Source organism: Ornithorhynchus anatinus, chromosome 11, assembly GCF_004115215.2.
Source record: "Ornithorhynchus anatinus isolate Pmale09 chromosome 11, mOrnAna1.pri.v4, whole genome shotgun sequence".
Taxonomy (NCBI): Eukaryota; Metazoa; Chordata; class Mammalia; order Monotremata; family Ornithorhynchidae; genus Ornithorhynchus; species Ornithorhynchus anatinus.
This window is the reverse complement of record NC_041738.1, coordinates 57,514,849-57,535,632: the sequence shown is the minus strand read 5'-3', so window position 1 is coordinate 57,535,632 and position 20,784 is coordinate 57,514,849. Positions and strand designations below refer to the sequence as shown.

At 59.7% G+C, this 20,784-nt stretch overlaps 2 protein-coding genes across 3 annotated transcripts; one reads left to right on the top strand and one right to left on the bottom strand.

The window, feature by feature from the left end:
- Positions 1 to 6,762: 6,762 nt before the first annotated feature.
- On the top strand, positions 6,763 to 7,731 carry PRR15L (proline rich 15 like). The gene has a single exon (XM_029075697.2). The coding sequence runs from the start codon at positions 6,776 to 6,778 to the stop codon at positions 7,073 to 7,075; it is 300 nt and encodes a 99-aa protein (XP_028931530.1). The 5' UTR covers positions 6,763 to 6,775; the 3' UTR covers positions 7,076 to 7,731.
- A 1,030-nt stretch (positions 7,732 to 8,761) lies between these two features.
- Positions 8,762 to 15,215, bottom strand: PNPO (pyridoxamine 5'-phosphate oxidase). Of its 2 annotated transcripts, XM_029076232.2 has the most exons (7): positions 14,972 to 15,205; positions 13,724 to 13,848; positions 13,455 to 13,554; positions 11,269 to 11,322; positions 10,293 to 10,421; positions 10,001 to 10,071; positions 8,762 to 9,452 (listed from the first exon to the last, which is right to left on the bottom strand). In XM_029076232.2, the coding sequence occupies exons 1-7, from the start codon at positions 15,164 to 15,166 to the stop codon at positions 9,287 to 9,289; spliced, it is 840 nt and encodes a 279-aa protein (XP_028932065.1). In that variant the 5' UTR covers positions 15,167 to 15,205; the 3' UTR covers positions 8,762 to 9,286. The 2 variants fall into 2 exon arrangements, with proteins under 2 accessions (XP_028932065.1, XP_028932066.1); XM_029076233.2 differs by lacking the exon at positions 10,293 to 10,421 and having other exon boundaries at positions 14,972 to 15,215.
- Between the last annotated feature and the right edge of the window lie 5,569 nt (positions 15,216 to 20,784).

Below are 20,784 nucleotides of genomic sequence, written 5' to 3'. Positions count from 1 at the left end.
AAGCCCGGGCTCTTTCCACTGAGCCACGCTGCTTCTCTGTACTGAACGCTTGGGAGAGACAACGGAACAATAAACACATTCCCTGCCCACGACCAGTTTACTTGTTTTGATGCCTGTCTCCCCCCTTTTAGACCGTGACCCCGTTGTTGGGTAGGGACTGTGTCTATTTGTTACTGAATAATAATGATGATAATAATAATAATGACGGTGTTTGTTAAGCGCTTATAACGTGCCAAGCACTGTTCTAAGCGCTGAGGTAGATACAAGGTAATCAGGTTGTCCCACGTGGGGCTCACAATCTTCACCCCCATTTTACAGAGGAGGCAACTGAGGCCCAGAGAAGCGAAGTGACTTGCTCAAAGTCACACAACTAATAAGTGGTGGAGGCGGGATTAGAACCCACGACCTCTGACTCCCAACCCCGGGTTCTTCCCACTAAGCCATGCTACTTCTCCATTATTATATATTATATATATATTATACTTGTCAAACGCTTGGTACAGTGCTCTGCACATAGTTAGCGCTCAATAAATACGACTGACTGGGGAATGTCTTTTTCATCCCATGTACTCAGCTGTTTATAATAATACTTGCAGAATTTACGAAGCGATTTCTAGGTGTCAACCGCTGTACTGAGCGCAGTGGGATGTAGAAGATAATCAGAAGATAAACAGAGAAGCAGTACGGCCCAATGGATAGTGCATGAACCTGGGAGGACCTGAGTGTTAATCCCTGCTCCGCCAATTGTCTGCTATGTCACTTCACTTCTCTGTGACTCAGTGACCTCATCTGTAAAATGGGGATTAAGACTGTGAGCTCCACATGGGACAACCTGATCACCTTGTATCCCCCCCAGTGCTTAGAACAGTGCAGTGCTTTGCACATAGTAAGCGCTTAACAAATACCATCATTATTATTATTATTATTCTCTGGGCCTCAGTTCCCTCATCTGTAAAATGGGGATTAAGACTGTGAGCCCCACTTAGGGCAACCTGATTTCCTTGTATCTACCTCAGCGCTTACAACGGTGCTTGGCACATAGTAAGCGCTTAACAAATACCATCATTATTATTATTATACTCTGGGCCTCAGTTCCCTCATCTGTAAAATGGGGATGAAGACTGTGAGCCCCACGTGGGTCAACCTGATTACCTCGTATCTACCCCAGTGCTTAGAACAGTGCTTGGCATATAATAATAATAATGATGGCATTTGTTAAGCGCTTTCTACGTGCAAAGCACCGTTCTAAACACTGGACAAATATGTAAGCGCTTAACAGATACCATCATTATTCATTCATTCATTCAATAGTATTTATTGAGCGCTTACTATGTACTAAGCGCTTGGAATGTACAAATCGGTAACAGATAGAGGCAGTATTATTATTAATCCTTATTTTACAGATGAGGCAACTGAGGCACAGAGGGGTTCAGTGGCTTGCCCAAAGTCACAGAGCAGACACGGGACGGAGAACCCACGTCCCCGGACTCCCAAGCCCGGGCTCTTCCCACCAATCAATTCAATTTTCAATTCAATAGTATTTATTGAGCGCTTACTATGCGCAGACCACTGTACTAAGCGCTTGGAATGAAGAAGTCGGCAACAGAGAGAGACGGTCCCTGCCGTTTGACGGGCGCACGGTCTGATCGGGGGAGACGGACGGACGAGAACGATGGCGATAAATAGAGTCAAGATCGATCGATCGACCCATGGCGCAGATCAGGTGTCGAGGGTGGGCCCGGCACCGGCCGCCTCCTTATCGACCTCCATTCATTCAATAGTATTTATTGAGCGCTTACTACGTGCAGAGCACTGTACTGAGCGCTTGGAATGGACAAATCGGTAACAGGTAGAGACAGTCCCTGCCCTCGGACGGGCTCACGGTCTAATCGGGGAAGACGGACAGACAAGAACGATGGCAATAAACAGAATCGAGGGGATTGAAGACCTCATTAAAACGATAGCAAATAAAGAGAATCAAGGTGCTGTACATCTCGTTAACAAAATAAATAGGGTAATGAAAATATCTTCAGTTGAGCGGACCTCCGGTCTCCCCTACCCGCTCTCTGGGCCACCCTGGATCTGGACGTCCAGGCCTCCCGCTTTCCTCCGTAGGAATCATTGCCGTGGGGGGAGGCTCCGGGGCCGGAGGCCGGAGGTCAGGCAGGGAGCAGGAGGCGCGAGGCCGAGGGAGGGACTGGCGGGGGATCCGGCCCGGGGGGTGGACGCGGGGGTGGGGCCCGAGGCAGGAGCCCAAGGGGGTGGAGAGGTAAGAACCGGTCTGGTGGGCCAACCAGTTCCACCAGGGTCCGGTTTCACCTGCGGATCCAAAGGGAGCGGGAGCCCCACGGCCCGCTGGCTTCGGAGGCCCGACCTTAACCCCTCACTTGACCCGGCCCCGACCCCTCCCCTCTGACCCCCGGGCCTCTCCCGTCCCCATCCCTACGCCCTCTGACCCCAGAGGACGAAGGAGGGCCCTCGGCCGGCTCACCCGACCCCCTCGTGCCGGGCTGGGAAGGGGCGGGAGGTGGTGCCAGCCGGGTGGGGCGAAGCGGAGGGGGGCGGGAGGAGGGTGGGCAGTGGCGTCTGGCCGTGCCCAAAGGGTGGGGCTGGCACAGGGTGCGGGGCTACCCGGATCAGATTTCCCGGAGATGAATATTCAGCACCCCGGTCCGGGCCCTCTCCGACACGCACAGACGCACACGGACACGCTCCGTGGGCTCAGCGGAGGGGCGCCCGAGGAACCCGCCTGCCCGTCCCGCACCTGTCCCCCACTCGTCCCCCTGGCCGGGCCGCCCTGACCCCGGCTGCGGCCCTCCCCGCCCGGCAACCCGGCCCCCCGCCCCGCCGGACGCCCAGGAGCCTCCACCCCGGGGCCGCGTCGGCCGGGAGGACAGGTACGGGTGCCCGGCCCGGGCTGGGAAAACCTGGGCCCCGGGGCACCGAGGGTGGCAGCCGCCTGCTCGGCTTCCAGGCTGGGAGGTGGGATTCCAGAATCCCTGGAAAGTCTCTTCGTGGGAAAGTCTCCCTCCAGGCCTTCTCTTTTAACACTCGGGATGCTGGTCTCGGCCCACCCCGGGTTCCAGGCCCGGTGCCCTTCGTCCAGACCCTAGCCCGCCCCGTCATGGGGCAGTGGCAACTCGTGCCCGGCTGGAGGTGGAGGTCAAAGCTGGCCTGGCCAGAGAGGGGCCGGGGCCGGGTACTCCAAAAGGGAGTTGCCCACTCTTGGCCAGCCGGACCCTGGGCGAGAACCGTGGCCTCCGGCTGGATGGATTTACTGGTTGCAGTCGGCGGGTGGGCACGGGCCGGGAAGGGGACGGAGGGCTCTAAGAGGGAAGCGCCAGCTCCCGTCAGTGAGATCCTGGGAGAGAGCCAGGCTCCGGCTGGATCGATCGATCGATTGCCGCCGGACGGGTCACCGGCGAGGGGGCCTCTGGGCCTCTACTCACAGAAAGTGGGTTGGTGGAGGAGCGAGGGTCTCTGGAAATGTTGGTCCCTCCTCTGCAGGGTGGGTGCCAGCTTTGCCCTGACACTCCAGGCCACGGGGGATGACGGAAACCAGAGTGGTCCGGGGTCGGTGGGGGGGTCAAATCTCGACATACGACCCCGGGGGGGGGGGGGGGGGGGCAGTCCACAGATTTATCCCCCAGCCAGGGCAGAGTGGGTTCCCTAAGGCCCTTTCCCTTCTGGGACCCAGCTGTTTGCCCCCGGGGGAGTAGATATGTGTCTGTTTATTCAATCGTATTTATTGAGCGCTTACTATGTGCAGAGCACTGTACTAAGCACTTGGGAAAACACAATAGAGCAATAGAGACAATCCCTGCCCACAGGAGCTCACAGTCTAGAACTTTATTGTTGTATTGTACTCTCCCAAACGCTTAGTCATTCATTCATTCAATAGTATTTATTGAGCGCTTACTATGTGCAGAGCACTGTACTAAGCGCTTGGGATGAACAAGTCGGCAACAGATAGAGACGGTCCCTGCCGTTTGACGGGCTTACGGTCTAATCGGGGGAGACGGACAGACAAGAACAATGGCACTAAACAGCGTCAAGGGGAAGAACATCTCGTAAAAACAATGGCAACTAAATAGAATCGAGGCGATGTACAATTCATTAACAAAATAAATAGGGTAACGAAAATATATACAGTTGAGCGGACGGGTACAGTGCTGTGGGGATGGGAAGGGAGAGGTGGAGGAGCAGAGGGAAAAGGGGAAAATGAGGCTTTAGCTGCGGAGAGGTAAAGGGGGGATGGCAGAGGGAGTAGAGGGGGAAGAGGAGCTCAGTCTGGGAAGGCCTCTTGGAGGAGGTGATTTTTAAGTAAGGTTTTGAAGAGGGAAAGAGAATCAGTTTGGCGGAGGTGAGGAGGGAGGGCGTTCCGGGACCGCGGGAGGACGTGACCCAGGGGTCGACGGCGGGATAGGCGAGACCGAGGGACGGCGAGGAGGTGGGCGGCAGAGGAGCGGAGCGTGCTCTACACACAATAAGCGCTCGGTAAAGCAGCGTGGCTCAGTGGAAAGAGCCCGGGCTCGGGAGTCAGAGGTTGTGGGTTCTAATCCCCGCTGCGCCGCTCGCCAGCTGTGTGATTTTGGGCAAGTCACTTCACTTCTCTGGGCCTCAGTTACCTCATCTGTAAAATGGGGATTAAAACTGTGAGCACCACATGGGACAAGCTGATCACCTTGTATCCCCCCAGTGTGTAGAACAGTGCTTTGCACATAGTAAGCACTTAACAAATACCATCATCATTATTATTATTATTATTCTTACATGATTGAATGAAAGAATATATGCCTGCACCTGGATACTGGTTCTCATCCCTTATTCCCAACGTGAGCAAGGGGGTCTCACTGGACGAGTAAAAAGGGGCGGAGGACGGGAGGCAGGGCACTGAGGTGCTTTAAGGTCAGGGGCCGAGAATCCAGGGCTGGGAAGGACCTGAAGAGGTCAACTGGTCCAACCCTCTGCCTCCAAGGTAGGAGACCAACTGAAACCTCAGAGCAGAGACCGGAGCTCAGGGTGATGACTTTGGGAGAGCCTAGTCTCCCTCCCGGTGAGGGTGGGGACGGGCAGGTTCCCAGACCTCACCTGGCACTGGGGACAAAGCACCCATTAAGGCCGGGTGTTTTCCCTGGCACGCGGGCAGTGCCGAGCAGCAGAGCCAGGCCGAGAGATGCCGCTCCCTCTGGGGAGGAACAGGAAGGAGCCTTACGGGTCTGGCAGGGATGGGTGTCCCTCAGGCGGGGAGGGGGCTACACCCTCCAGACCTAGACGCCAGATCTCCTCTTCCTTCCCCTGGCTTCTGCCTGCAGTTTGGCTCCTCTCAAGTCCCAGCCAGGTTGAGCCCCGAGTGAGTGGGTCGGGACACGCTGTCAGTCTGAGCCCTCTGGGTTCCCAAGGGTTAATCAGCATGGCAAAGTGGATAGAGCAGAGGCCTGCGCGTCGGAAGGGCATGGGTTCTAATCCCAGATCTGCCACTTGTCTGTCCGCTGTGTGACCTTGGGCAAGTCACTTCACTGGGCCTCACTTCCCTCATCTGTAAAATGGGGATGGAGTCTGTGAGCCCCACACGGGACAGGGACGGTGTTCAACTCGATTTGCTCGTATCCACCCCGGGGCTTAGTACAGTGCGACAAATGCTATCGTCATTATTATTATTATATTTATTAACCTGGGGGAAGTTCCTGATCCCCATCTCACCCCCACCTCACCCCCATTTTGCCCCATCTCACTCCCCAGAACTCCCATCTCCATCCTAGGCCCTGCTTCGTGACTCTTCCCACTTCCCCTTGGTCCCCGACGTCTCTGCCCAGGCCCGCTCGGCCCAGAGCTTTTTGCCGCCGCCTCCTCCTCTCTTCCCCGACCTGAAACGGTCCCTGTCCAACTCCCCTCCGAAGCCCACACCCTCCGGGAAGCCTTCCCCGATAGATGGGTTGGGATGCGGATCTTCTGCTCCACCGAGTATCCCTGCCCCTTCCTGACAATTGGGAAAACTCCCCCTGCCCCAGGGTAGGTGATTGTGCTCGCCTGGTCCAAGAGGGATGGTCCAGACAGGGATCAGATCTCTGTGCGTTTGGGTGGAATCAATTCCCCACCCCCACTTCCTCCCGGGCCGCCCCTGTCATCCTATCCAGCTCTGCATCTGTCCATCTGCTTCCCTCCCTGCCCATCCGCCTGCCCCTTCTACCTGCCAGGATCTAATCACGATCACTGTTCCAGTCAACACCACCGCCATCATCCCTGACTCCGTCCCTGCCTCTGACACGGCCCGTGTCCCCGTCACTGTGCTGACCACTGTCCCTCCCGTCCTGTCACTAGCCCTGTCTCTATCACGGTCACTAACAAATATCCGGGTCGAATTTTCCATCTTCTTTCGCCTGTCTTCCTCGCAAACCTCATTCCTCCCAGGGCCCTGAGAACAAATAATAATAATCATCACGGTATTTGTTAAGCACTATGTGCCAGGCACCGTGCTAAGAGCTGGGGTGGGATGCAAGGAAATTGGGTTGGGCACAGTCCCAGTCCCGCATGAGGCCCACGGTCTTAATCCCCATTTTACAGATGAGGCAGCTGAGGCCCAGAGTAGTGAAGTGACTTGACCGAGGTCACACGGCAGGCAAGTGAAGGAGCGGGGATTAGAATCCACGAGGGTTGGGCTCGTTGGTTTGGGGGCCCCGACTCGACCAGTTGCCCTTTCCACCCCGCCCCCACCCCTCTGATTCCCCTCGTATCCCCGACTCCCTCACCCGCAGGCCCTCCCTCCGGCCGAGCCATGACGGACGTCGGCTGGTGGAAGCTGACCTTCCTGCGCAAGAAGAAGTCCGTTCCCAGGGTCCTGTACGAGAGGCCGGACGGGCACCCCCAGCCGGACGGGGGCTCGGACCCCTCACGGCCCGAGCCCCGCGATGTGAGCGGCGACTTTGACGCCCGGCTGGAGAAGATCGTGGACAAGAACACCAAGCACGTCAAGGTCTCTCACTCGGGCCGCTTCAAGGAGAAGAAGAAAGTGAGGTCCTCCCTGGCCGAACACCCCGACCTCTTCACCGACGACGAAAACGGCACGGGGCAGTGAGCGGAAGGAAGTGTGTTCTGAGCCCTGGACCCCCGCTCCCGCCAGACCCCCAAGAGGTGAAACGTTGCGGTGAGCCCTTTGGCCCTGGGCCCTGAGGAGTCACTGAGGCCGGACTCTGGACCTGCCTTCCCCGCGCCCCGAGCCGCGATGCCAGGGTAAGGACCGGCTCCCGGGGTTCCCGATCGCCCTACGGGCTTGGCACTTCCGGGAGGTGGGCGAGGTCCCCGCGGCCGGGGCCTCGAGGGGGCTTGAGAATCGACGGGACGGACTCATGCTGCCTGGCGGGCCCGGGACCCCTGCCGGACTCCCTCTCTTCCTCCTCTGGTTCCTCGGGCCTCCACCGGGACCACCGGCAGCCGGGTCTTTTCCCAGAACCCACAGGATGGAGCTGTGGCTCCCGGCTCTGGGCCCCGCCCCGGGGCAAGACCCGTGGGCAGCTTTTCCAGACGCTTAATTCTGCCCCTCCCTGCACTTCTCCCAGCTGCACCCAGAGGAGAGCAGCCCTTGGGGCGGGAAGACGGTAACGGCGGGGCGGGCGGTTGGGGGCAGGGCCGAGGGCCTCCCCGGCCCCCTCCGGCCCCCAGCGCAGGCTAGCGATATTACCCTGTGTGATAGTGGAAAGAGTGGAGGATTTCTCTATGGCAATAAACAGGACTCTAAACAGGACAGCCAGAGCCCATTATCTCGGCCTCCCCAGCCTCCCCCCGCCCCGTACTGCAGCAAAGCCTCGGGTGGGGGGTAAACACCCGCCCCCCCTTCTGCTGGGCCCTTCAGAGTCACCCAGTTTCCTCAGGGCCAAGGGCAGACTCACATCTCTCTGGAGAAAGGTCTGCAGGGAAAGGCTGGGACCCAGCATTGCCGCCGGGCAGCTTCCACACCAGCCAGCCTGGCCCAAGAAGAATGACCAACCCAAACCGGGGTGCCCCCCCCTTCCCCCGCCAAGGGCCCATCTTGTCGTGCCCGGGGCAGGGGTGAGGCCGGATCACTTTGCCCCGACCCCGCCGCTTCCTCCGCGTCCGTGACGCCCACCCCTCCGCCACTCACGGACCTCCCGCCTCCCCCCCCCCCGTGTCCGTCTCGGAGTCGGGGGAGCTGAGGCCGCGGGGGGCCGACTGGGCCAAGTGGCCGGGGGCAGGAGGAGGGGAGCGCGCGACTGGAGCTTCACGGCACCCCCCAGATGGGATGGGGTCTAGTCTAGTCTGGCCCACCCCCAGATGGGGTCGGGTCTAGTCTAGTCTGGCCCCGGTCCCGCTCCCAACCCCCAGCGATCCCAGCCCCCACCCGGAGCCGGTCCTCCTACCCCGGGGAGCTTCTCCGGGCCTGCCCCAGGGACAGGGGTGTGAGGCAGGTGGGAGGTGGGAGGGCGAGCAGCCGTCCGGGAGGCGGAGTAAGCGACAGGGAAATACGTGCCGGGAGCTGGCGGGGGCCAGGGGTTATCGGGGCCGCAGTTTCACTGGGCTACAGTTTCACTGGGCCGGCACCCAAGGCCCTGGAAGTCGCTGAAAACAGATGGCTGCGGGCCCGGGGCCAGGCCGGGAACCTGCCACCCCCTGCTGGAGGCAGACGGCCGCTCCTCTCTCACCCCAATCCTCCCGGGGGGCCGGGAAGGGTCGGGGTCGGGGCCGGGGGGCAGCTAGGGATGGGGCTGGGGGGCCACGAGGGGAATTTTCACAACACGGCACACAGTCAGGGGCTGGGAACATTTATTTTTGAGCCTGTACGGAGCCCAGCCCGTGGCTCAGCAGGTGACAGAAAGCGAGGAGTTCCTCCGGCTTTGGGAAGGCGGGGGGGGGGGGGGGGGGGGGCTGAATAGACATATACACTCACGTGCACGTGCCCACTGCTCTCACACAAAGGTGCACACACCCGCCCACATGCGCACACAAGCCCACGTATTTGCACACGTCCCCACATACATATACACAACACCGCCATGGGGTCGGGTCACACCACTTCAAGGTGACGGCCCACCCCCCCGATTTCACGAGGGCGAAACTCGGAAGAGGGGAGAGGGTTGGGGGGTAGAGGGGCTCAATTGGAGCAGAGACACCCCCGGCCCACCCCGCCTCCTCCCTTCCCCCACCCAGGCAGGGCACTGAGTGGATCAGCTGGACGGCGGGGGTGGGCCCCGGGGGAGGGCAGGGCCGCTCTGCGCATCTCTCCTCTCGCGCCCCGTGGCGGGGCCAACGGTGCCGGCTCCGGGTGGGGCGGTCAGGGGGCGAGCCTCTCGTAGACCCAGTCCTCCTCCCCGCGCCGGGTCAGAGGCCCTGGGGCCTTCTCCCCGGGCTGCAGGCGCCGGAAGACGACGCGGTCGTGGAGGCGGTTGGTCTGCCCCTGCCAGAACTCCACCACCTCGGGGCTCAGGATGTAGCCACCCCTGAGGGGAGGGGAGAAAGGCAGGGGCCATTACCTGGTCCCCAGAGCCCCCGGGCACGGCAGGGCAACATCGGGGTCGGCCCTGACCCCTGGCACGAAGTCTCAGGGCAAGTCTCCCCGCGGACGTGGGAGCAGGGGCGGTCGTCCGGGGAGGGACGGGCGCCGCTCTGCCGCGATGATAAAGCCAAGTGACTTGCCCAAGTCCACACAGCAGACAAGTGGCGGAGCCGGGATTCGAACCCATGACCTACCGACTCCCGTGCTCTATCCCTTACGCCTCGCTGCGTCCGTTCAGCGCTTACTACCTGCCAAGCACTGTATTAAGGGTTGGGGTGGGTATGAGCAAATGGTGTCGGGACGGGGGCTCCCGGTCTTCATGCCCATTTTACAGATGAGGCAACCGCGGCACAGAGAGGTGAAGTGACTCGCCCCAGGTCACGCGGCAGCTCCGGGACTAGAACTGAATGGGAGACGGACGGGGCAGACCCTGGGCTGGAGCGCGGGGAGAACCGACCCTGGTTCCCAGCCGCCCTCCGGCCGGGCACTCACCAGTAGTCGGGCTTGGGCACCTCGCGCCCCTGGTACAGCGTCTCCAGCTCCGCGTTCCTCCCCCTCAAGTACTGCAGGAAACGGAGGGGGGGCCGGGGTCAGGGCCGGACCTCAGGCTCGGACGCCCTCGGGCACCAGCAGGCGGCCCTGGGCACGCGGCGGAGACCCCCCGGGGCGGTGGGCGCCGCCTCCCCGCCGCACCCGTGCGGCGGGGGCCGGGATTTGGGGGTCCTGGGGGGCGGCCCCGAGGTTCCCGGGAAGGGTGGGGAGAAGAGCGGGGCAGCTGCTTCACCTCCCGGTCGGGGATGACGGAGCTCTGGCGGCTGACCACGGCGCCGATCTGACTGCTCTTGGGGCGCGAGCGGAAGTAGCGCTCAGCCTCGTCTTCCGGCAGCCGCCGCACCCGGCCCTCCACGCGCACCTGTGCCCGGGACAGCCACAGTGAGGGGAGGGGTCGTGCCCGGCTTCTCCCCTCCGCCCCACCGGACCCCACAGGGAGGGGGGCGAGGTGCTGAGGGTCATCCGACGGCCCCCCTCCGAGCTCCCTAGAGCGCCTGGAGTTGGGGGTGGAGCACTGGGCACTGGGGCACCGAGGGCACTTGCCGGCCCCGCGGGGGCCCGGCGAGAAGCAGCGGTGCAGAGCGGGGGACGAGAGGGCTCTTGGACCCCGAGCTCGGAAGGACCCGGGAGCCGTTCCTCCGGTCATCCGCTCTCACCGCCGCCCTCTGCTCCGCAGGGACAAATCGGCTCTGATGAGGAATTCCGGGTGCGGCGCAGTGCGGGGATCCTGAATGGAGTCGGAGAGGGGGTGAGGACGGGGGGGGGCCGGACTAGCAACCTTGTGACCAGAGGCTGTTTCTCGGAGGAACCGCACTCTCCCGGGTTAATAATAACCGTGGTGGTATTTAAGCGCTTACTACGCGCCAAGCACTACACCGAGAGCTGCGGTAGATACAACCAAATCGGGTTGGACACGGTCCCTCTCCCACACGGGGCTCTCGGTCTTAATCCCCGCTTGACAGCGGAGGTGACCGAGGTCCAGAAGAGTGGAGCGACTCGCTCGAGGTCACCCGGCAGCAGGCGAGCGGCGGAGGGGGGGATTAGAACCCAGGCCCTTACGACTCCCAGGCCCGCGCTCTATCCACTAGGCCACTCCGTTGGCCCGAAGGGAACCCCCGCGCCCCGAGATGGGCCCTCTGCCCCACTCTGGCTCCAGAGAGCCCAGGCCCCACCTCTCTCCACCCCCGGAGGGATCAGGGGTCACTCACCTGCCGGTTGAGCGGCTCCCAGTAGAAGACCAGGGAGGCAAAGGGGTTAGAGTCCTGCAGGGGGAGGGACGGAGGGAGGAAGGCAGTTGTGGGCACCAGCCAGCAACTCCACACCCCTCCTGCCCTCCCCCGCCACCCCCCACCCTTCCTTCCCACAATCCGCGGCCCACGGGATCGGGATGCCGCGAACCCGGGGCACACCGCCTCTGCTCCGCCAGGCGGCCCCTGGGCACGGGAGGGCAACTGGTAGGAGGGGGCGGGGGAGTCTGAAGGGGCTTTGGGGCCTGAGCTCACCTGATCGTGATCAGAGAGGTTCCGAAAAGGAGGGGAGAGGGGAGGCAGGGCCTGATCCCAACCTGGTGGCCCTTGGCCCTTTCGGGTTGGGCATTTTATGGGCAGAGGCATCCCAAACCTGGTGCCCCTTGGCCCTTTCAGATTGGGTATTTTATGGGGAGGTGCAGGGAAATGAGGCGGTGGGGGCAGAGTGCACCTAGGCCAAGCCCTGGCCCCAGATTCTCCGCAGCTCAGTAGTAATAATGATAACGTTGGTATTTGTCAAGCGCTTACTGTGTGCACAGCCCTGTTCTAAGCGCTGGGGGAGATAGGGGGTCATCAGGTGGTCCCACGTGAGGCTCACAGTTAATCCCCATTTTCCAGATGAAGTCACTGAGGCCCAGAGAAGTGAAGTGACTTGCCCACAGTCACACAGCTGAAAGTGGCAGAGCTGGGATTCGAACCCATGACCTCTGACTCCCAAGCCCAGGCTCTTTCCACTGAGCCACGCTGCTTCTCAAGCTTAGTGTCTTGGGCCTTTTTTTATGGTATTTGTTATGCGCTTTCTATGTGCCAGACGCTTCACTAAACAGTGGGATACGTACAAGCTGTCAGGTTGGACACGGCCCATGTTCCACACGGGCCTCACACTCTTAATCCCCATCTTGCAGAGGGGGGAACTGAGGCACAGAAAAGGTGAGTGCCTTGGCCGAGGTCACCCAGCAGAGAGGTGGTGGAGTCGGGATGAGAACCCATCTCCTTCTGAGGCTTTGGCCTGTGTTCTAGCCACCGGGCCACGCCGCTTCAGCCTTTCCAGTGTTGAACAAGACCCCACCCACTGACTTCTGCCCCTTTCCAGCGCTTAGAACAGTGCTCGGCACATAGTAAGCGCTTAACAAATACCAACGTTATTATTATTATTCCCTGCCACGCCCATGGAAGTCCCATGGAAGCCGGAAAAATAGAAATGAGGCAGAGGGAATTCGACTCCATTCCATTTCCTCTCTTGCCAATAATATCTCTGGGGCCCCGTGCTCGTCGCGGCGTCTGACCACAGCCGTTTTGGGCAGGTTTTGTGTTCGTTTATTGTTGTACTGTCCTCTCCCAAGGGCTTAGTACAGTGCTCCGCACACGGTAAGCGCTCGATAAATACGAATGATTGAATGAATGCATGGACACAGCCCAGGATCCCTGCCAGTCTAACCCAAATCCATCCTTCTGGCCCAGGAAGGTGGAGAGGGAGGGGCACCTCTCTAGACTTTAAGCTGTGTCTGCTATATTGCTGAGAAGCACCGTGGCTTAGTGGCAAGAGCCCGGGCTTGGGAGTCAGGGCTCATGAGTTCGAATCCCAGCTCTGCCACTTGTCAGCTGCGTGACTCGAGGCGGGTCACTTCACTTCTCGGCGCCTCAGTGACTTCGTCTGGAAAATGGGGATTAAGACCGTGAGCCCCACGTGGGACAAGCTGCTGACCTTGGATCTCCCCCACCGCTTAGTACAGCGGAAGCAGCCGCCTGGGGAAGCAGCGTGGCTCAGTGGAAAGAGCCCGGGCTTCGGAGTCAGGGGTCGTGGGTTCAACTCCCGGCTCCGCCCCTTGTCCGCTGTGAGACTGTGGGCGAGTCACTTCACTTCTCTGGGCCTCAGCACCTCATCTGTAAAATGGGGATTATCTGTGAGCCTCATGTGGGCCAACCTGATGACCCTGCATCTCCCCCCGCGCTTAGAACAGCGCTCTGCACATAGTAAGCGCTTAACAGATACCAACATTATCATCACAGCGCCTGGCGCGCTGTAAGTGCTGAACCAATACCGCCATAACTACAATTACGATCATTCCCCGCTCCCGGTCAGTCCGCGTCGCCCCCTCCCTCCGGACGCCCCCGTCCCCCCCAGTTGCGTCCACCCCGGCTCTCACCAGCTCTCTCCCTTTGCGGCTCTCCAGGTTGGTGAAGAAGCGGAAGCCGTCCTGGCCGAAACCCTTGAGAAGCAGCATGCGGGCGGAGGGCTTCCCTGCCCTGCGCGGGCCGGGGGGGAGGGGGAGGAAGGCGGGCGGGCATCAGCGCCACGGTCAGCGGTGCCGCGGACCCCTCCCCGTCCCCACCTCCACCCCCTTCGCTCCCCCACCCTGCGGGGCCCGGCCGCCTGCCCTGGGGCTCGGGACGGGGACGGGGGTTTTGGGCCCACCTAGTGCTGGTGGCCAAGCACATGGCATTGGCCTCTCCCACGGCGGGGCACTTTGCGGCCTCCTCGAACCAGGCGGCAAACTGCTTTATGGGATCCAGGGAGGCGAGATGGGTCTCCTCAAAGGCCTGGTGGACGGCAAAGCAGGACACGTTTCCTTTGGGGTTGTCTTTAAGGGTATTTGTTAAGCGCTCCCTAGGGGACGGCCACTGTTCAAAGCACCGGGGTGCTGATAATGTTGGTATTGGTTAAGCGCTTAATAATAACGTTGGTATTTATTATTGCCATTGTTCTTCTCTGTCCGTCTCCCCCGATTAGACCGTAAGGGCAGGGACTGTCTCTATCTGTTGCCGACTTGTTCATTCCAAGCGCTTAGTACAGTGCTCTGCACCTAGTAAGCGCTCAATAAATACGAGTGAATGAATTAAGCGCTTACTCTGTGCCGAGCACTGTTCTAAGCGCTGGGGTAGACACAGGGGAATCAGGTTGTCCCACGTGGGGCTCACAGTCTTCATCCCCATTTTCCAGATGAGGGAACTGAGGCACAGAGGAGTGAAGTGACTTGCCCACGGTCACACAGCTGCCGGGATTCGAACTCATACTATGGGTTTACTATGTGCAGAGCACTGTGCTAAGCGCTGGGGTAATAATAATGTTGGTATCTGTTAAGCGCTTACTATGGGCAGAGCACTGTTGTAAGCGCTGGGGGAGATACGGGGTCATCAGGTTGTCCCAGGTGGGGCTCACAGTCTTCATCCCCGTTTTCCAGATGAGGTCACTGAGGCCCAGAGAAGTGAAGTGACTTCCCCAAGGTCACACAGCTCAGGGGGCAGATCCGGGATTCGAACCCATGACCTCTGACGCCCCAGCCCGGCTTCTCCTCACGTTGGCATTTGCTAGGCGCTTACTACGTGCTAAGCGCTGCCCTAAGCGCTGGGGGAGACACAAGGTCATGGGGTGGAAAGAGCCCGGGCTGGGGAGTCAGAGGTCCTGGGTTCCAATCCCGCCTCTGCCACTCTGTTGTGTGACCTTGGGCAAGTCACTTCACTGGGCCTCAGTTCCCTCATCCGTCTAATGGGGATGAAGCCTGGGAGCCTCACGTGGGACCACCTGATGACCCTGGATCTCCCCCAGCGCTTACAACAGTGCTCTGCACAAAGTAAGCGCTTCGCAAATAGCGCAATTTAGTTGTATTGGGGATGGAGAGTGGGAGCCCCGCCCCCGGCCCCGGCCCGGCCCCGGCCCCCGCACCTCCCGTTCGGCGCGGTAGGTCTTCCTCAGGGAGCCCAGGTCGACGTCCGGGGCCGCCATGGCCGCCCGGGCCTCAGGGCGCGCGAGCCCCGCCGAACCCTGCAGGCCGCGCGCCCCGACCGGGCCCAACGCCGCGAGACCCCACGTCACCACGCCCCCGCTCCGACTCCACACGCCCCCGGCGGCGGTTGCCATGACAGCCGGCCGCGCGCCGAGAGCCCGCGAGCTCCTCCGTCGCCAGAAAGAGCGCCCCCCCCCCCCCACTCTCCTCCTCGTCAGCCAATGGGAGGGCGGCTGATCGGCGCCCCTACGTCACCAAGCCCCTCCTTCCGGCCCCGCCCCCGGTTGCCATGGCAGCCGGCGGTGCGCGGGAAGGCCTCGAGCCCCGCGGACGCCAGAAAGGCCGAGCGGCCCCCCCGCCCCCCTCGTCAGCCAATGGGAGGGCGGCTGATCGGCGCCCCTACGTCACCAAACCCCTCCTCCCGGCCCCGCCCCCGCCGACGGTTGCCATGACAGCCGGCCGCGCGCCGAGAGGTCTCGCGCCCCTCCGACGCCAGAAGGCCAGAGCGGCCCCCCCCTCCCCCGTCAACCAATGGGAGGGCGGCTGAGGGAGCCGCGGCCGCGCGCCCCTACGTCACCAAACCCCCCCCTCCCGGCCCCAGCACGGTTGCATGACATGGCGAGGCCGCTCCGCCACCAGAAAGCAAGAGCGCCCCCTTCCCGACTCCCCTCCCCGTCAGCCAATGGGAGGGCGGCTGATCGGCGCTCCTACGTCACCAAACCCCTCCTCCCGGCCCCGCCCCCGAAGAGGGTTGCCATGACGGCCGGCGGCACGCGGCTCGGCCCCTCCGCCGCCAGAAAGGCCGAGCGCCCCCTCCCCGGGACCCGCCAGCCAATGGGAGGGCGGCGGGCGGCCGGAGGGCGACGGTCATTGGCCGGAGCCTGGCGGGCGGCGGGGCGGCCAATCGGATTGAAGGGGGTCGGAGGAGGCGGCCAATGGGGAGCGTCGGGAGCCGGGGACCCGGAAGTGCCGTCGGGGCCGTCAACGGGCACGTGGAGGCGCTGTTAAAGGTACAGGGGCCGGGCGGAGGAGGGAGGGGGATGGGGATGGACGGGGCCCGACGCCCCGCTCCGTCCGCACAGGGGGCTCGGGGACCGGGCCGGGGCCATGGCTGACGGGACCGGCCCGCCGGAGCCCTGCCGGGGCCTCGGCCACGGGGACCAAGACGGGGCCCCCGAGCCCCTGGGGAGCCCGAGGTCGCAGCAACTGCAACAGCAGCAGCAGCAGCACTTGCAGCACCTGCAGCAACAGCAGCACCTGCAGCAGCAGCAGCACCTGCAGCAGCACCTGCAGCAGCAGCAACAGCAGCAACAACAGCAACAGCAGCCGCACTTGCAGCACCTGCAGCAGCAGCACCTGCAGCAACAGCAACAACAGCAGCACCTGCAGCAACAGCAGCAGCAGCACCTGCAGCAACAGCAGCAGCACTTGCAGCAACAGCAGCAGCACTTGCAGCAACAGCAACAGCAGCCGCACTTGCAGCACCTGCAGCAGCAGCACCTGCAGCAACAGCACCTGCAGCAGCAGCAGGAGCTGGCCGAACAAGCGACTGTGGACTGTGTCAGGTGGGTATACAGACCCCACACCCCCTGCCCTCGCTGCCCTTCCGACAACTGTGACCTTCCAACAACCCTTTTTAATAAGAATAATGTTGGTATTTGTAAAGCGTGGCTCAGTGGCAAGAGCCCGGGCTTGGGAGTCAGAGGTCATGGATTCGAATCTTGGCTCTGCCACTTGTCAGCTGGGTGACTGTGGGCAAGTCACTTCACTTCTCAGTGCCTCAGTTCCCTCATCTGGAAAATGGGGATGAAGACTGTGAGCCTCATGTGGGACAACCTGATGACCCTGTATCTACCCCAGTGCTTAGAACAGTGCTTGGCACATAGTAAGCCCTTTACAAATGCCAACATTATTAAAGTGCTTACTATGTGCCGAGCGCTGTTCTAAGCGCTGGGGGAGATACAGGGTAGTCACATTGTCCCACGTGAGGCTCACAGTCTCCATCCCCATTTTATTAATAATAATAATAATAATGTTGGTATTTGTTAAGCACTTACTATGTTCAGAGTACTGTTCTAAGCGCTGGGGTAGACACAGGGGAATCGGGTTGTCCCACGTGGGGCTCACAGTCTTCATCCCCATTTTACAGATGAGGTCACCGAGGCCCAGAGAAGTGAAGTGACTTGCCCATGGTCACACAGGTGGCAGAGCTGGGATTCGAACCCATGACCTCTGACTCCTATCCCGGGCTCTTTCACGCTGCTTCGCACCGTAAGCCTGTTGTTGGGCGGGGATCATCTCTGTTGCCCAACTGTCTGTTCCAAGCACCTACTACAGCACTCTGCACACAGTAAGCGCTCAATAAATACCATTGAATGAGTGAATGCCTGTGAAAGCAGAGCCTCGGCCCTCTCTCAATAATAATCATTTATTCATTTAATGGTATTTTTTGAGTGCTTACTGTGTGCAGAACACAGCGTGGGTCAGTGGGAAGAGCCCGGGTTTGGGAGTCAGAGGACGTGGGTTCTAATCCCGGCTCCTTCACTTGTCAGCTGGGTGACTTTGGACAAGTCTGGGCAAGCCACTTCACTTCTCTGGGCCTCAGTTCCCTCATCTGGAAAATGGGGATTAGGACTGTGAGCCGCACGTGGGACAACCTGATGACCTTGTATCTGCCCCAGTGCTTAGAACAGTGCTTGGCACCCCATAAGTACTTAAATACTATCATTATTATTATTAAGTGCTTGGAAAGTACATTTTGGACATAGAGACAATCCCTACCTAACAACGGGCTCACAGTCTTTGATAACGCTGATGGTCTTTGTTAATCACGGCCTCGGCCCTCCCTTATTAATAGTAATAATAATAACGAGGATGGTATTTGTTAAGCACGGCCTCGGCCCTCAGTAATAATAACGATGATGGTATTTAAGCGCTCACTATGTGTCAAGCACTGCTGTAAGCACTGGGGTAGATAGAGGCTAATCAGGTTCGACACATTCCGTTTCCCACGTGGGGTTCACGGTCTTCCTCCCCATTTTACAGATGAGGTAACTGAGGGGCAGAGAAGTGGTGGGACCTGTCCAAGGTCCCACAGCAGACAAGGAGCAGAACCTAGAACTCAGGTCCTTCTGACTCTCAGAAGGCCCGTGCTCGATTCACTGGGCCGTGCTGCTCCTTTCCTGGCCACGCTCCCTGTATGGGATGCAGTATCCTCCTGATGCTGGCTCACAACCTCTCGTTCACCCCGCACACCCAATCCGTCACCAAAGCCTGCCGGTCTCACCTTCACAACATCGCCAAGATCCGCCCTTTCCTCTCCGTCCAAATCGCTACCGCATTATAATGTTGGTATTTTGTTAAGCGCTTCCTATGTGCAGAGCGCTGTTCTAAGCGCTGGGGGAGATACAGGGTCATCAGGTCGTCCCACGTGAGGCTCACAGTCTTCATCCCCTTTTTCCAGATGAGGGAACTGAGGCACAGAGAAGTGAAGTGACTTGCCCACAGTCACACAGCTGACAAGTGGAAGAGCCGGGTGTCGAACTCATGACCTCTGACTCCGAAGCCCAGGCTCTTTTCCACTGAGCCACGCTGCTTCCCACGCTGCATTAGTACGGTCCCTCATCCTATCCCCGACTGGATGTCTGCATCAGCCTCCTCTCTGACCTCCCGACCTCCCGTCTCTCCACACTTCATGCTTCACTCCGCTGCCCGCACTATCTTTCTACAGAAATGTTCTGGGCATGTCACCACCCTCTTCAAAATTCTCCAGTGGTTGCCTATCAACCTCTGTATCAAGCAAAAACTCCTCACTCTTGGCTTCCAAGTCATCCATCCCGTCACCTCCTCCTACCTCCCCTCCCTCCTCTCCTTCTCCATCGCAGCCCGCACGCTCCGCTCCTCTGCCGCCGGTAACCCCCTCACCGGGCCTCCTTCTCGCTTGTCCCGCCCATCGACCCCTGGCCCACGTCCTACCTCTGGCCTGGAACACCCTCCCTCCTCAAATCTGCCAAACAATCACACTTCCCCCTTTCAAAGCCCTACTGAAGGCTCACCTCCTCCAAGAGGCCTTCCCAGACTAAACCTTCCTTTTCCTCAGCTCCCCCTCCCCTCCCCGTCACCTCGACTAGCTCCCTTTGCTCTACCCTCCTCCCCGCTCACAGTACATATCTGTAATTCTATATTATTTGTTTTGATGTCTGTCTCCCCCCCTTCTAGACTGAAAGGCCGGTGTGGGCAGGGATTGTCTCTCTTTCTTGCTGAATTGTACTTTCCAAGCACTTAGTACAGTGCTCTGCACACAGTAAGCGCTCAATAAATACAATTGAATGAATGAATGAATGAACCTGAAGGTGGGAGACTCAGAGCAGAGAAGGGTGGGCCCATCCACGGCCATTACGCTTGGGGAACAAGCCCGGAGCCATTAAGTAATAATAATAATAATAATGTTGGTATTTGTTAAGCGCTTACTATGTGCAGAGCACTGTTCTAAGCGTTGGGGTAGATACAGGGTAATCGGGTTGCCCCACGTGAGGCTCGCAGTTAATCCCCATTTTACAGATGAGGTCACCGAGGCACAGAGAAGTGAAGTGACTCGCCCACAGTCACACAGCTGACAAGCGGCAGAGCCGGGAGTCGAACTCATGACCTCTGACTCCGAAGCCCAGGCTCTTTTCCACTGAGCCACGCTGCTTCTCTAATAATAATAATAGTAATAATGGTGGCATTTGTTAAGCGCTTACTAGGTGCCAGACACTGTACTAAGCTCTGGGGTGGATATAAGCAAATCATGTGGGACACAGGCCCTGTCCCACATGGGGCTCACAGTCTCAATCCGCATTTTACAGATAAGGTGACTGAGGCCCAGAGAAGTGAAGTGACTCGCCCAAGGTCACACAGCAGACAAGTAGCCGAGCTGGGATTAGAACTCATGACCTTCCGACTCCCAGGCCCCTGCTCTGGCCACTATCGCCACACTGTTTCTCTGGCCAGGGTCACGCAACACACCAGAGTCGGGGCGAAACTCAAATCTCCACATAGCCCAAGCACAAGGCATGGAAGATCAACCGACCGTATTTTTTTTCTTATGTTATTTGTTAAGCCCTTTTTTTGTGCCGGGCACTGTACTGAGGCGCTGAGGTAGAGACAAGCTAGTCAGGTTGGACCCAATCCATGTCTGGGCCCACGGCCTTAATCCCCATTTTCCGGATGAGGTAACCGAGGCAAAGTGAAATGACTTTCCCGGGGACCCACAGCAAAGAAGCGGCAGAGCCGGGGTTAGAACCCAGGTCCTTCTGATTCCCAGGCCTATGGTCTATCTCCTAATAGTAATAATAATGTGGATATTTGTTAAGCGCTTACTATGTGCAGAGCACTGTCCTAAGCGCTGGGGTAGATACAGGGTAATCGGGTTGTCCCACGTGAGGCTCACAGTTAATCCCCCTTTTACAGATGAGGTAACTGAGGCCCAGAGAAGTGAAGTGACTCGCCCACAGTCACCCAGCTGACGAGTGGCAGAGCCGGGAGTCGAACTCATGACCTCTGACTCCGAAGCCCGGGCTCTTTCCACTGAGCCACGCCGCTTCCTAGACCTTACTGCTTCCGTGAGCGCTTACCGTAGGCAGAGAAATGCACTTGGCGTTCGGGAGAGTAACTGTAACCAAGTTGGCAAACACGTGCCCTGCCAAAAGCTGGCCGGGGGGGGGGGTGTGCAGACGGGTGGCATGGGGCGGCACCCAGCCCGAACGTTGGC

What these genes read in the sequence shown, in the direction of transcription:
- PRR15L (XM_029075697.2), top strand. Translation starts at nt 6,776, where the DNA reads ATGACGGACGTCGGCTGGTGGAAGCTGACCTTCCTGCGCAAGAAGAAG.
- PNPO (XM_029076232.2), bottom strand. Translation starts at nt 15,166, where the DNA reads ATGGCAACCGCCGCCGGGGGCGTGTGGAGTCGGAGCGGGGGCGTGGTG. An exon ending in GCCGCAAAGGGAGAGAGCTG is followed by an intron (nt 11,323 to 13,454) that starts GTGAGAGCCGGG and finishes CTCCCCCTGCAG; the next exon opens with GACTCTAACCCCTTTGCCTC. An exon ending in CCGTCATCCCCGACCGGGAG is followed by an intron (nt 10,072 to 10,292) that starts GTGAAGCAGCTG and finishes CGTTTCCTGCAG; the next exon opens with TACTTGAGGGGGAGGAACGC.